This window comes from Miniopterus natalensis, chromosome 20 (assembly GCF_054644295.1).
Source record: "Miniopterus natalensis isolate mMinNat1 chromosome 20, mMinNat1.hap1, whole genome shotgun sequence".
In the NCBI taxonomy this organism is placed as follows: Eukaryota; Metazoa; Chordata; class Mammalia; order Chiroptera; family Miniopteridae; genus Miniopterus; species Miniopterus natalensis.
Window position 1 is genome coordinate 23,531,185 of NC_142100.1, and position 14,131 is coordinate 23,545,315.

The 14,131-nt window shown below is 57.4% G+C and overlaps 1 protein-coding gene across 1 annotated transcript in view; it reads left to right on the plus strand.

Annotated features, from left to right (window-relative positions):
* RBM19 (RNA binding motif protein 19) overlaps nt 1-14,131 on the plus strand; it is a 74,447-nt gene that overhangs the window by 42,792 nt on the left and 17,524 nt on the right. Inside the window, exons 22-23 of the mRNA XM_016203102.2 lie at nt 4,107-4,212; nt 11,682-11,802. Coding sequence (XP_016058588.2) covers nt 4,107-4,212; nt 11,682-11,802 — 227 coding nt within the window. The remainder of the gene's footprint in view (nt 1-4,106; nt 4,213-11,681; nt 11,803-14,131) is intronic.

The following is a 14,131-nucleotide window of genomic DNA, read 5'->3' on the forward strand; positions in this document are numbered from 1 at the left end:
CCCTCTTTCGCTGATCCAAGTAGGAGAGTGATAAGGGCTTGTGTCTTGGGAACAGCAGTCCTGCCTCCTTGGTGTGCTTGACCTCTGCTTGGTGTCAGCGTGCGGGCTAGAGGGTTAGGGCGACCTCCCAGCCTATCAATTAAGCCCCCAAACCCAGGCACCAGAGCAGCCGTGAAACTGGCAAGCTCGGCAGCTCTGGAGGGGTCTCTCTCTCTTCCCTACACCTCGCCTCTTGCTTCCTTCCCCCTGGTCCCATTATTTTAGTCCAGGAGGGAGGATGCCATCCTTTTTTGGTTGCAGATCCAAAGACCCTGAGCAGTCGCCATCCAGGGCTGTGGCAGATCTGGTCACCAGGGCACAGCGCACCCCGGGGGAAGAGCCCCATGTGCACGCAGGGCCCACACACAGATGTGCGCCTGCACTCGGGCCTGTGTGCAAACACGATTTGCATGCCCAGACTTGTTTATGAGGGCCGAGCGTAATTGGCTTGCCCAGCGCAACACCCCTTCCCACCCCGCCCTCCCCCATGCCACCCCCACCCTCACACACCTCCCAAGAAATTAGAAACGTGACAACAAACTCCAGTTGTCGCGAACCCACGAACCCACCAGCAGCCATGCGCGCTCGGCAAGGCGGAGGGGCAGGCCTCGGTGTGGGGGAGTAATTGGTGAGCCCGAGGCGAATGAAGTGATTGGAAAAGTGAGGTGTGAGTTCGTTCTTGAGGTGTGAGCGTGGTGGTGGGGGGGCATGTTTAAAAGCCCGGATGTCCCTTTAATTCACAGCTTCTGACACAGTAATTGCTGTTTTGTGGTTTCTATTATCTACACAGTGGGGAGTATGCGCGTCTCCTTCCCCAAACGGCAGAGTCCGGGCTTGGGGAGGAGCTCCTGGGTGCCCGGCGATTCTCCTCCCTCTCTGGGCCCCGGTGGCCCTGGTGGCCCTGCCTGGCCTCATCCAGGTGGCGGCCTCTGCTCCCAGGAGCTGAGGGTTCACGCACAACTTCCTCCCAGAGCCACTCTTAGAAATGGCTCCATGACTTAGTTGTCAGATAAGAGCCTTAATAGTGGCTAGTAGTTACACATCGCGTATCTCCGGGGAGCTAAAGGTACTTCATCGATATTTTCCTCCCCCACTTCCCCTCTTATCTTCCACTTTAATTTTCCCGCTATCTCTCTGAGATTGCTAGGATCAGCCTCTTATTGCCCCACACGGCCATATAGGAACCAGAGCCCCCCACTGTCCCCGCATCGGTCTTGGGCTGGGAGGGAAGCCTTTCCTGGGTTTAAGCCCCGGGGCAGTGGGACCTGACAGGTCACACGGCCTCTCTGGCCCTTGGTTTCTCACCTGTAAAAACAGGGTATCACCACTGTCCCCCAGTCCTGGAAACAGTATATTTTAAAGCCCCAGCCCATCACAGGCCCTTGATCACTGGTCCCCAGAGCGACGCAGCCATGATGGCATCTTCATGTCCCAGCCCTTCATTTCAGTTTCACAGCCTTGGGAAGTTCCACCTGATATCTAACCCTGATCTTCCAGTTGCTCCATGGGCCCCAGCTTTCTCCTATCCTCTTCACAGATAGAAGGGGGAACAACAGGCTCGCCATCACCATCTCCCTGATCCCCTGGAGAATAGGATTTGGGGAGTACTCGGGTCCTGGGTCACAGCATTTCATTTGTTCTGCAGATGCCTGCCTGGAAACCCCAGATGGGGACTATGACACCCCCGCCCTTGGCCCCCTCACTGCCTGGGACAGGATCCCAGTTCTCTGACCCTTCCCTACAATTCCCCTTGGATCCAGGGGGCCCCTCTGTCATGGCTCCCCCTGCCACGCTCTCGAATGCCACTTCCCCAGGCCACGTAAGCATGGCTCCTTCAGCCTCCCCTCATCAGCTATTTTCCCCACCTTTTAATTATTTTCCTCGCCTTTCTCCGGACCCTGAGCTGCTTACCATGCACAGAGCATCCACAGCATGCCGTGTGCTGCAGAGAGGGCGGAATTAACCTCTCAGTCTCCCCCTCTCTCTCTCCCTCTCCCTCTCCATCTCTTCCCTCTCTGCCTCTCTCTCTCTCCCTCTCTCTGTTTCACATGCACATACACACATAGGCTGGCTCACCAGAAATTAGAAAGGGTTAAGAAATCTGGGCAGAGGGCCATTGAGACCATCAAGGGACAGGACTGTAGCCCTTGGGCAGAGGCAGGAGGAGGTTGCACACAGCCTGGGTGGAAGGAACTGCAACTCAGCGTCCCTTGTCCTGGAGTCTTGGGCAAATCACTGGACCCCTCTGAGATCCCTCAGGGCATTCCTAGCTGCCCCACCCCATTCCTGAAAGTGGCCAGTCTCCTGCAGATAGCTAAGGGGGTGAGACATGGAGCAACAGAAAGCTCAGCATCAGACACCCCAAATTCACAGTCTGGCCCTGCCACTTACTAGTAAGAACGGCTATCTCCCTGAGCCTCAGTTTCTTTATCTGTGAAATGGGGTGGTAACTAACCACTAACATGCGTGTTCTTTGTACATAGTGTGTGGCCTGTTTTGGGTCATCTTTATTCATGGTGCTCTGAGTATGGGTGTAGTGTACCAGGGTTCGCGTCCACCTGCGGGGTGCTACCGCTTGCTTATTTTAAAAATACTGTCAGACATCCATGCTGGCCCAGGCACTGGGCTCCTTGCTGTAGACCCATGATAAACAAGACAGGTGTGGTTTTTACTATAGCAGAGCTGAGATTCAGTCCCGGGGGAAGTCAGAGGGCCGCACAGGTTTCCACAGCACAGGGCCCTAAGTGCTCTCAGTCTCGGGTCCTCAACGCCACCAGATGCGCTGTCCCTGCGTCCCTGTGGCTCCCTGAAGAACTAGGAACCAAAGGAACATTTATGTGAGGGCATCTACAAGGAACCTCAGCCATCCCCTACCCCGTGCCCCCCTGCCCAAGGCCAGCCTGGCGGAGGTGCGGGGCTTCTAAGGAGGGAGAGGCAGCATGTCTGTTGTGGGCCGTGGCTGCCTTTAGGTGGCAGGATAAAGCAGGGTTTGCGGCCTGGCTCCTCAGCTCTGTCACCTCACCTTCCTGCCTGTCCCCACCTGCCCGGCTTCCAGGCCCCAACCCGCCTCCTCCACATGGGCTGGGAAGACTGACAGGGCTCCACTGCCTGTCCTCCCAGCCCCTCCCCTCCCAGGAGGTTGGTCTTGTCACCAGCAGTCCCGTTTCTGTCGCTGGCTCGGAGAGGCGCCAGGCGGGGGGAGCAGCACTGCCGGGCAGGGCTCCGCGGAGACGTGCAGATTCATTCTGAGGGCTCATAATGCTGCATTTACACACTGTCCTGACTTCAGAAATTGGGCTGGCAGATGCCTGGTCATGCTGGTGGGGCCGCGGGTTAACGCTTTGGATTCAGTTTATGTCGTTTCTGGAGAGCAAACGGCCTTTACCGTGTTTCCTACCCAATCGGTCTCCGGCCCTGAAGCCCCCTCGACCATCGTGTGTCAGTGTGTGTGCCCAGGCACCCGCAAGTCTGCGGAGATTCTCAAATAAAATAATTCCTCTCCTTGGACACCAGGCACATTAAATATTTATCGGCAGCAGTTTGCACGTATACATTTGACAAATGGACATTAGAATGGGGCTGGGGCTCGCGAGAAGTGGTGAAGAAGGGAGGCCTGGTTCTTTGTCCGGGAATTTCTCCAAGGTTTGTGCCCAAGGAAAGGAGGGGCCTGGGGGTGGTCCCGGCCATGTTTACCTGCTTGATCCCTGCTTAAAGCCATTTCCTCCTCCAGAGCTCTGCCTGAGTTAGGTTTAGCAGATACCAGAACAGAAGTACAGAGGGAGGGGAAGTGGGGTTTAGGGGGTGTCGCTCTGTGTCATTCAGGCGTCTTGTGCTGAAGATATATCCTAGGTCCCGTGCTTATTCAACACAGAGCTCTGCTGTGGGGGTGAATTTGGTTCAGGAGACCCCGCTGGCCCCCAGCATGGGGCCCTGGCTGGCAACACAAGCAGCCCTCGCCTCCACAGCCAGGCCATGTGTATACAGGGCTGGAAAGCTCCCCGGGCCAGGGAGGCCGAGCGTTCTGGGCCTCGATTCTCAAATGCCGTATTTTTGCCTTTTGCCCCTAGCACCTTCGGGGAACTGAAGACTGTCCGCTTGCCCAAGAAGATGACTGGGACAGGCACGCACCGGGGGTTCGGCTTTGTGGACTTCCTCACCAAGCAGGACGCCAAGGTGAGACGGTGGTCCCTGCCCAACAGGCCTCTCCTTTCTGGGCCTTTTGTACGAGTAGCAGCAAAGCTCTGTGGTTTTTCTCCTTTTTTTTTTTTTTTTTGATTCCTCCAACCCTGCTAATTTGCATGACATCCTTGGAAGAAAAAACCCTGGGTTTTGCGTTTAGAGGAAGGAACAGTTCTGTATCCCCTTTCATTCCTCCCTCGCCCACATCACATGCACAGGGACCTGGAATACGCAGTGGGGAAGTGAGTGGGTTTCCCAGGCCTCTCCAGGGCAGACAGAAAGCTCCTAGGTTGTGCTCCCCGGGGTGGGCATCCCAGACAGACCTTGACAAGGAGACTCCAAGGCACCCACGTGGGGACCCGTGCAACACGTCTTTCCTTTCCTCCTCCCTCTTCCCTCCTCCCTCCTGGTGGCTGGTTGCAGGCGAGGGCAGCCCAGGCAGGTGCTGCTGTGCACAGAGTCCCTCGGAGCTCCCTAGAGACGTGGAGCGCCCTTTACTCTTCAAGCGAGGCAGCCTCTGGGTTGGGGCACGGTGCAGCACGCGGGCTCGTTCTTGTGGTGGGAACTGACCGCGCCCTCGCCTGGCCCAGCAGCCAACGTGGGGCAGAGGCTGTGGCTGGGGTCCAGCTTTGTCCATGGTCACAGCCCTTGTGGCATTGCTCCTCCCTTGGCCTCGTCTTCTTTCGAGGACACAATAAAGCCCCGCACAGGTCTCACCCAAGGCTAGGAACCCACCACCTCCTAGGAAAGTGGGCTGTTTGCCGGGATTGCACCCATAGGCCTCTAGCAAGTTGGCACTGCCAGAGGCCCGGTGGGTGGAGCTAAGGTGACATTTCGGGGACACAGCTGCAGCCTTTGTGGACCCTGGGAACACATGCAGGCAGAAGGGACCCCAGAACCTCAGGAGCCTTGCCAGCCACCTTTGTCTCGGCATCTTGAGCTCAAGTGCCTGTTTTATCAACGCACGGCCACGTTTGTCCAGACATCTGCTCCCTTTTCTTTTCGGCCTGCCGCCTTTCCCTCGCCTCCCACAGTGGCTGCAGGGACGGGGCAGCACCCCATGTGTGCAGGCCTGGCATCAGCTCTGAGGGAAGCCAGGGGACAGCCACCCAGAGCGCCAGCTGTTACTGCCGGCATCTCAGCTTTCCTAGCCCTGGGCCTCAGTTTCCTCATTTGTCAAACAGGAGGGATAACAGGTCCTGCCTCACAGGGTGAAGGCGGATGGTGCACATGAAACCCTGGCCCCGGGCTTGGCACAAGGTGAGCTGTTTCCGCCTCGTTGCCACCCGCCCAGATCCCCTCAGAGGTGGCCGGCCCTTCCCCTGTGGCCGGAGAGAAGAACGAAGGGCCAGTGTGAGGGCCACCTGCTAGAGCGCAGGTGGAAGCCAGGCTGCCCGAGTTCGAGCCCCAGCACTGCTGCTTTCCCGCCGTGTGACCTCGGGCAGGTGCCTGACTCTCCGTGCGCCTCACTTTCCCCTTATGGAGTGGTAAGAGGGTTTTTGTCCTCGAGTTACCGTGAGGTTTGGATGAGATGAGATTCTTAGTACAGGGCCCCTGTGATCCCTGCCTGTTAGCTGTGAGGGGGAGGATGGTAACAGTGGTGAAGATGGTGATGGCGCGAAAAGAAGGACCAGGGAAGGAGCCATCTCCCCGCACATGGCATCTCTCCAGGATGGACCTGCTCCGGGGCCAGGAGGGTTAGACCGGGCATAGGCTCCCAGTCTCGAAATTTCATGGGCCCAGGGCCAGGACACGGTCACCTTCGGAATGGAAAGGGGGCTCTCAGGTGGACAGGGCAGCATGAGTGCCTGAGTGGCCCCTGCCCCACATGGAGGCCAGGCTACGGGTGTCAATGCCAAGCTCAGCCCAGTGGCTGGCAGCTCCTCCCCCTCCAACCTCCCCTGCCTTCCAGTCCTGGCTCCAGGAGAAAGGGCACCAAGGAGAGCAAATACTCACCACACAGCCCCTCGCCTGTAACAGCCGGCAGCCGGGCTTGGAAGCTACGTCTGGCCCCGCCAGTCCAGGCACAGCTCTTCCCTGTCCCCAGATGCGAGCACTCTTCGTGCCCTCTCCAAACACCCAGCCCTTCGTGCATCCTGAGCCGATGAGGAGCGTCTGCTGCAGAGCTCCCCTTGCTCTTTTTGCTTCCCCGAGGAGCTGCGGTGCTTCTCCCGGGCTGCCTGAAGAACTCCATTGTCTCCCGAGTGGAACAGTTAGCGCTCTCCACTGACCCACGGAGCCGTGTGCACTGGCTGCTGGTGAATGGAATTGTGAATATTGTAAATATCTAGTTAGCTCGAGGGTGGATGTGAGTTACAAGAGGGTGAGCGATGCTCTGAGGAGACATGGAGTAAAAACCCCGAGGATCTTTTTTTTTTAACCTTCACATAAGGAATGAGTGGGACTCCCAGGCGCCTCCCTGGTTCTCAGGTCCTCGGGGCAAGCTTCCCTGAGTGGCCTTCCTTTTTCGGAAGCGCTCTAGAAAAGCAATCTCCTTTAGAAACCTCCCCAGGGCTCAGTGGCCTCACTCCCATCTCCTGCCACAGTGCCCTCCCTGAAAATCAGCCATCGGCCACTCTCCGCTTCAGTACCTACTTGAACTTGGAGGTGTGAGCCTCCTATGGGGGCCCCACGCAGTCCTCAGATGGGAAGAAGGGAGAAGGGGAAGCAACGATGGGAGGGATGGGTGAGCAGATGTTCAGGGAGAGACGTAGGAGGGAGTAAAAGCTGGTTGTAGAACCTCGAGTCTGTAAAGCTATGGCTTCTGGGCAGGGCCAGGCTGGGGCTTGAACCCAAGCTGTCGGCTCCCAGCATGGTGCTCTTTCCCTGGCATTTCTCAGTCCACTTCTCCAGCTGGCTGAGGAGAGGAGAAATTGGCCTGGTGCGTCCCCCGGCACCACCGCCTCTGCTTGGGCCCCAAGCAGGCGTCATCTCCATGCTCCCTGCCCTTGGGGACTCTGAATCTTTCGATCTTTCTCCATGACCCCCGAGTTCCGCCCCAAACGTCATCGAGAGCACTCTCATCAGGCAAGCCCCTCAGCGTCAAGCACACACCTCAAAACTAGGAAGAGGATTCTAGCACGAGGCTCCAGAAAGGCTGTTGTGGCTGAGCTCAGAGTAACCAGGCAACTGATTACTACAGCCAGAGGCTCCCGAGACCAATTGCGCAGGCTTTGTACCTGACATACATCGCACACTTTGTCTCGTCCAGCCTGCAGCAAGAGCCTACCTGGGCAGGTGACCCAGGGTTCCCAGATGGGCATGCCCATCCCCATTGGCCAAGAGGTAGCCAGTAGCCACTGGGATGCCATTTAGAAGCTGCCACCTCCTCTTTCTTCACCCAGACAGACCAGGCTGGTCATGGAGGAAGGAGGGAAGAGCACCGTGGAAGGGAAGGAACACAAAGGACTGACCTGCAGCCCGGATACCGGGATATCCCTCTTTCCCATGCATGTGCCTTTAATTCTTCCCGGCCCACCCCGCTTTGTACTTTTGCAGTTGCAGCTGTTTTTATTTGCCACCACTGCTGTTGCTTTAAAAGGTCTATTTTCACATGGAATGTTATCCAATTAGCAGAGCAATGTGTTGGCTTAAATAAACACTTGGGGGGAGCCGGCGGTGGGGAGACGGGATGGCAGTCGGCATTGGCAGGCAGGCAGAGCCGTTCTCACTGTGGTAAACAACCACAGCTTTAATTGTAGGGTCGCACCAGTTAATGTCGCCTTCCACGTGTCTCACTTTTGCATGCTGATGGGGGAGGGGCAGAGGGAGCAGCATGGACACAGGGCTGGGCCCACCCTGGCGGGGTGATGCTGGTCGCTTTGGAGGGGCTCCCATTAGGCCTCGCCATGCCTGTGGCCTTCACCTTGCAGATTCCACTGAAACAAGGCATGTGGTGGGAAGAGGTGGTGAGCAAGCCAGACAGTGCTGCTTAAGCAGCTGGGCCACGTTAAATGCACAGTAAACAGTGATCGCCATCCTATGGTCAATGGTGAGCCTGCGACACACGTTTGCTTAATTGAGTGCAAGGAGGGAGCAGAGAGCTCATTCTCCATGGGGGCCTGTGGGGATGCAGCCAGGGTCTGAAGCGGACACTGGCCCATGGAAATGAGGAATCCGTGGGGCGTGTCACCCCTGGGCAGCCTGTGTTCAGGACAAGCGGAGCCATGCAGTGGTTGGCAGTGTGGCCTGTGGAGTCAGAACTGCCTCTCTCCAGCTACGTGACCATGGAGAGGGATTTCATGTCCCTAAACCCCAGGTCACTCATCACACAACAGGAAATAGGCTGCCCCTTGTGGCAATCGGGAAGATAAAGTGGAGTGCTGTGTAAGGGCCTCACACCAGGGAAGTGGAGGCAGCTGGGTGCTCGGGGCCCCATGGGTTGGAGATGCTGTGGCTGAAGCCGGGTATCGGTAGTTCTTTGTCTCCCAAAATGTTAACTGGAAGCAAATTCACGACTTGGGTTCTGTCCCACTCCTCTGATCACGTGTGTGTTGGATGTGTGCACTCGCCTGTGTTTGTGTAGTTCCTGTCATCAGAGTCCCAGGAAATGTGTTTGAATCCTGAGCCTTGCATTTCAAGGCAGACTCAGGCTCAGCCAACGCATGCATGGGCTGGGAACTGGATCAGGACAGGCCACATCCTCAGATGAGAAGGTAAACGTCCTACATCACTGAGAATCAGCAGCACCAAGGTGTTGAGTTTAACTGGATTGAGCTGGGTGGGTGGGTGGGTGGGTGGATGGATGGATGGATGATGGATGGATGGATGGATGGATGGATGGATGGATGGATGGATGGATGGATGGATGGGACAATTATTTATCTGGAAGATTTTAGACATGACAGCCTGGAAATGGGGCCCTGAGTGTTTCTCTCAGAAGCCCTCCCTCATCTCCACCGTATCCAGACTTGGAGTGGAGCAGGGTGCTAAGTGGGGACCCACAGTCTGTCACCCAATATTGTACAAAGGGCCCCACTTATTCCCGGACTAGCTTCTTCCCAGCTCCAGCCCTGTGAGGCCAGAAGCAGCTGTAGGATTGGCCAAGAGCTTGTGTACAGGACTCTGGGAGCGTGGGGACAGGAGCTAGAAGGAACTGCCCCTTCGAGGACAGGACATCACCACAGGGAAATGGCATAGCATCCCAGGGTGCAGGCCCTCCTCCCAGGAGTCACAGGCCCCTGTTCTCCACTTGAATTGGCAGAGAAGGACCCGTAGCAGTTCTAGCCCAGCCGGTGCTCCTGCTCTCTGTGCTCCTGGGCACACATCATTCTTGGCCTGCTTAGGTCACGCTTCCTCCCGGCGATGGGGGCACAGATGGCTTGGGACAGGTTGGCAGTGTCCGTGTTCAGGTGGATTTGACGTCTGCAGGACACAGAGCAGGAGGGGCCAGGCTGAGAAGGCTCCCTGGACTTTGAAAGACAGGAGGCCCGTCCTCGGCTCTGCCCAGAGCCACAGCCCTTGACGGTAGTCCTGCCAAGGGCATCCAATGGGCCTTTGTTGCCGGAGGAGGAGGCCTGTCTCCAAGGAAGGCTGTGGAAAGGTTGGGCCCAAGCTGCACTGGCCGCCATCCAGTGCCTCTCTGTTCTGGAAAGACGGCCGCCAGGCCTGGACACAGTCACGACAGCGCCATCATTCCCTCCACCTTCACAGGTTTTTCCTGGGGAACGTGGGAAAGGCAGCTGAGGCTGGGGCTCCTGGTGCCCGTGATTGGTGGCTCAGGTCAGAGGAGATCAAAGAGGTGTGATTCTGGGACAGCCGGGCCAGAGAGCCGGGTGATGGGTAGCTCTGGAGCCAGCTGGAAGTGCAGAGCAGTCCTTGCCGGCCTCACGTCCTCTAATCAGGGCCAAGGCGCAAGACCTGCTGTCCGGGGTGGGAGGTCCATCTGCCCTGGGTCGAGGCAGAGCTTGCGGCTGCCATCTGGGTCAGGAGACAGAACCTACCCCCAGATGGTCCAGAGGAAGAGGGATTTGGCGGGGGGGGTCAGTCAGTAGGGCTTGGACTCATCAGGGATGTGAAGCCCCTAGAGACCAGTGACACTGGGAGCTGTCACCACCTGCTGAAGGGATGCTTGGAGGGAAAGGTGAGCCTGGAGCTGCAGGGGCCATAGTCCTGGAGGAAGGAGCAGGGGGAAAAATGCCTGCCCCTCTCTTCCTGCCTGCCACCCCCCCCAACTCCCATTTGCTTACCCTAAATAGAAGCCAGAGGGCCAGGCATTCACCGGACCCCCTCCCAGCCTCTGTTTGTTCTTCAAGTTTGGGCTTAGCTTCCACCAGATGCAGCTTCTTGGCCTCCCCCACCCGACTGTGTCCCTGGGACCGCAGCTCCTCAGGGACCCTGGCACCAGGATGGAATACCCACCGCGCCAGACTCCCGACCAATCTCTCTCCCATCTTGAAACCCCAGCTCCCGCGATCAGGCTGTTCCGCTGCCTCGCCAGCTGAGAACGCATGTGTTGTAAAGCTCTGAATGGGCCATTTCGGCTCGGAGTCCAGATGCATTTTTATATCCGCGTGGAAAAGAACGCAGAGACTCTGTTGGCAGTCAGAAAGAGTTTTTTAAATTAAAGTTAAAAAAAGGCGGAGGGGAGAAAAAGTTTCCGGCACCTGGCCTTTCTCAGAAAAAAACAGCAGAGAACAAAGCACTCTTCCAACCTGCCCACGTCGGGTTTGGAAAGACACGTCCCACCCACCTCCCACCAATACTTTGCACACTTTCAGTTACTAAGTAGTCACTGTGTGCCCCATTTTACAGATGAGGAAACCAAGGCTCAGAGTGGGGCAGTCAGCTTACCCCAGGTCACTAGTATCTTCCTAGGCTGCTGTAACAAAGTACCACAGACTGGGCTTTAGAACAACAGAAATATTCTGGTCTCACAATCCTAGGGGTCAGAAGTTGAAAACCAAGGTGTCCAAAGGGTTGGTTCCTTGTGGAGGCTCTGAGGGAGAAGCTGGTGGCCGGGAAGGCCGGGGGCAGTGAGGAGGCCAAGGGCAGCTTGGCCTGGGGCAGCACAGAGGGATGGGAGATGGAATCACCAGGGCCAGCGAGGGAGAGAGACACCGAGTGAGAACGAGGGGCCTGCATGGTCGTCAAGTGCAAACAGGGCTCAGCTTTCTCACATGGGGCTGCCCCTGACAGCCGGGTGGAGGGAGTCGGTTAATGGGGTCGCTCTCCCCAGACAGGATGTGCCGTTGGAAAGAAGCCACCGCCACCTGGCCCAGACCCCAGTGACAGGCCCAGGCAGAGGACATATTGACTGCACTGGCACTTGCAGCTCTCTCCTTGGAACGTAACCCACTAATGAAGTAGATGTGCTGGCGGCTCGCACACCCTCCCAAGAGCAGGTGTCAGAGGGCCAAAGCTGGCCTTTGGGTCTGCGGTGCCAGCAGGAAGACAGAGTGGAGTGTCCAAGGTTAGGTCTTAGCTAATGCGCTGTATTTTCTTTCCCGTCCCTGCTCCCCCAGCGAGCCTTCAACGCCCTGTGTCACAGCACCCACCTGTACGGCCGGAGGCTGGTCCTGGAGTGGGCGGACTCCGAGGTGACGCTGCAGGCGCTGCGGCGGAAGACGGTCGAGCACTTCCACGGTAAGGGTGGCGGGGTGGCCAGGATAGCTGCCTGCACTGACGGGCCAGGGGGCCAGGAGTGACCCTGTGGGACTTTCGGTCCAGGCAGAAGAGACCGGGCATGTTGTTTGAGCCATGAGTGGTCCAGAAAGGCCTCCCCACAGAGTGGACATTTGTACCCATGAAAAGGCTGCCTGAGCAGAGGTGTTGTGAGCCTGGCACATTGGGGGAGGGCGCAGGTGGAGAGGGCTGTGGGGCCAGACTTGTGAAGGGGCTTGGTGGCCCTCCTGCCACGTCCCCCATGGTGCTCTGACGTCTCAGGTGGCACCCTGCCTTTGTTCCCAGTGAGCCCCAGAACAGCCAGCAGGTACACATTTCTCGCTCTCCCGGATGGCCCGAGTTACCCCAGCACCTGCACTGCTCCTTCATCTGTCCCCATCACTGCTGGGGCCAACTGTATCACCTGGGGACAGGATTGTTTCCTGTCCCAGCCAGTGATACTTCCCAGATCAGGCAGCAGCTTAGGGGCAGGTTGTGGGGAGGTCTCTCTTACAGAGCTGTGAGTTTTCCAGGTGGGCCTCACTGGCCTTGTCAAGACAGCAAGTAGACCTGAGTGGTGTCTCAGTCATGCAAGACATATCCCCCACAAGACAGGATGGAAGCCCTGGGACTGTAGCTCAGCCTGCCAAACCTTCAGAAAACCCCTTCTGCTCACCCAGAGCCTCTCCAGCCCTCCCACTACACCTCCGACAGTGCTCACTATTCCCCAGCTGTGGGCAGGACTCTGGGTCTTTGCATATGCTGTTCCCTGGCACAATGTCAGGTGCAGGCAGGGCCATCAGTCTGAAGCTGAGGAATGGATGAGCCAGACTCAAACGAGAAACCAGAGAAACCCAGGCTGAGTATACAGCCGCTGCTCACAACTCAGCAAGTCCCCAAATCCTGCCACACAGAAACAGAGCCTGTCCTTATCGACAGCCATTGACAGCCCCAAATGCACCCTCGGCAAATGTTTGTGTAAGGGACTCTCCCAGGCCCCCCTGCCCACCCCTGGGGGCCAGTGCGAAGGGGATGCAGGCTCAGCACTTCTGCCCGGCGCAGAAAAGAAGCCCCTTCAATACATTGAGTTCCAGAGATAGCATCCTTGCCTCACCCCTTGGAAGGTTTCTGTGGGATTGGCCATCTCCACAGCCCTGGATCAGCCACTGGCTGAAACCCAGAAAAGCTGTGCGTGAGTGTGTGCATGCATGTTTAGTTTTCTGGCAAGAGGGTCTCTCGTTGTCATCAGATTTTCTGTAAGATCCTGGTCCCCAAAAGGTTAGCTGTGGGAGAAAGGGCATTGACATTGAAATCAACAATGCCTGGCTTATGTTACATCCTGGCTGAGTGTCCGGGGACCAATCCTTGTGCCCTCTAGGCCTCCGTTTCCCACTTTACAAGTGAGGGTGACAATGGCACCAGGCTTTGGAATTGTTGAGAAGATGACCAGGGGGATAACAAAAGGACATGAACTGCCTTTTTCTTACCCACACAACACACACAGGAGGTGGACACTGTTAATCTTCCCATTTGACAGATGAAGGGACTGAGGCACACAGAGCTGCCGTAACTTGCCCAGGGTCACACAGGCAGTCAGTGGTGGCAGCAGTGTGGCTATAGCACCCCATACTCGGTGACTTTCATTCCGCCTTCCCAAGTAAGCAGGATGCTCGGGGGGGGGGGGGGGGGTTACAGGTGCTTGGGAAGGTCAGCCCCTCTCTCTCACCCACACCTTTGTCTGTTTAATTTCTTCAGGCAACAGGAGGTGCCCACAGCAGCCTCGAATGTTCAAAATAGGGCTGCTGGCCTCCTGCCCTCCTGGCTGGACCCTTCTCCCCCCCACCCCACTCTGCCCCTTCCCCATGGCGAAAGTGCCCGGCTCATTTGTTTCGAAATCTGCATTGTTCAGAGCCTCCAGGGCCCTGGCAGATGCGGGGCAGGTGGGAGCCATGCCCAGTTCCTGCCCCCAGCCCTGAGTGCTGCCAGGAAGGCACTCAGGTCTCAGGTGGAGGCTGCGAGTCCCATTTGCCCAGCCTGAGCCCTGCGGCCACCACAAAGGGCTCCCTGTGGAATGTGGGCCTTGGAATGAAAGGCTGGCGTCTTAACCATTCAGCGGGGCCCAGCAGGAAGCTTGCTGGTGACACCGTGGCCTCCAAGCTGCCCTCTGGGACCATGGGAGGTGGCCCCAGCTAAAGCCCTCACTGTGGCCCATGCAGTCAGCGTAGTTACCCAAAGTTCACCCCTGCACCCAGGGCTCAGCCTCCCCAGCTGACCAGCCACTAAATGGTAACCTGGGGCTCAGCCCTGGTGA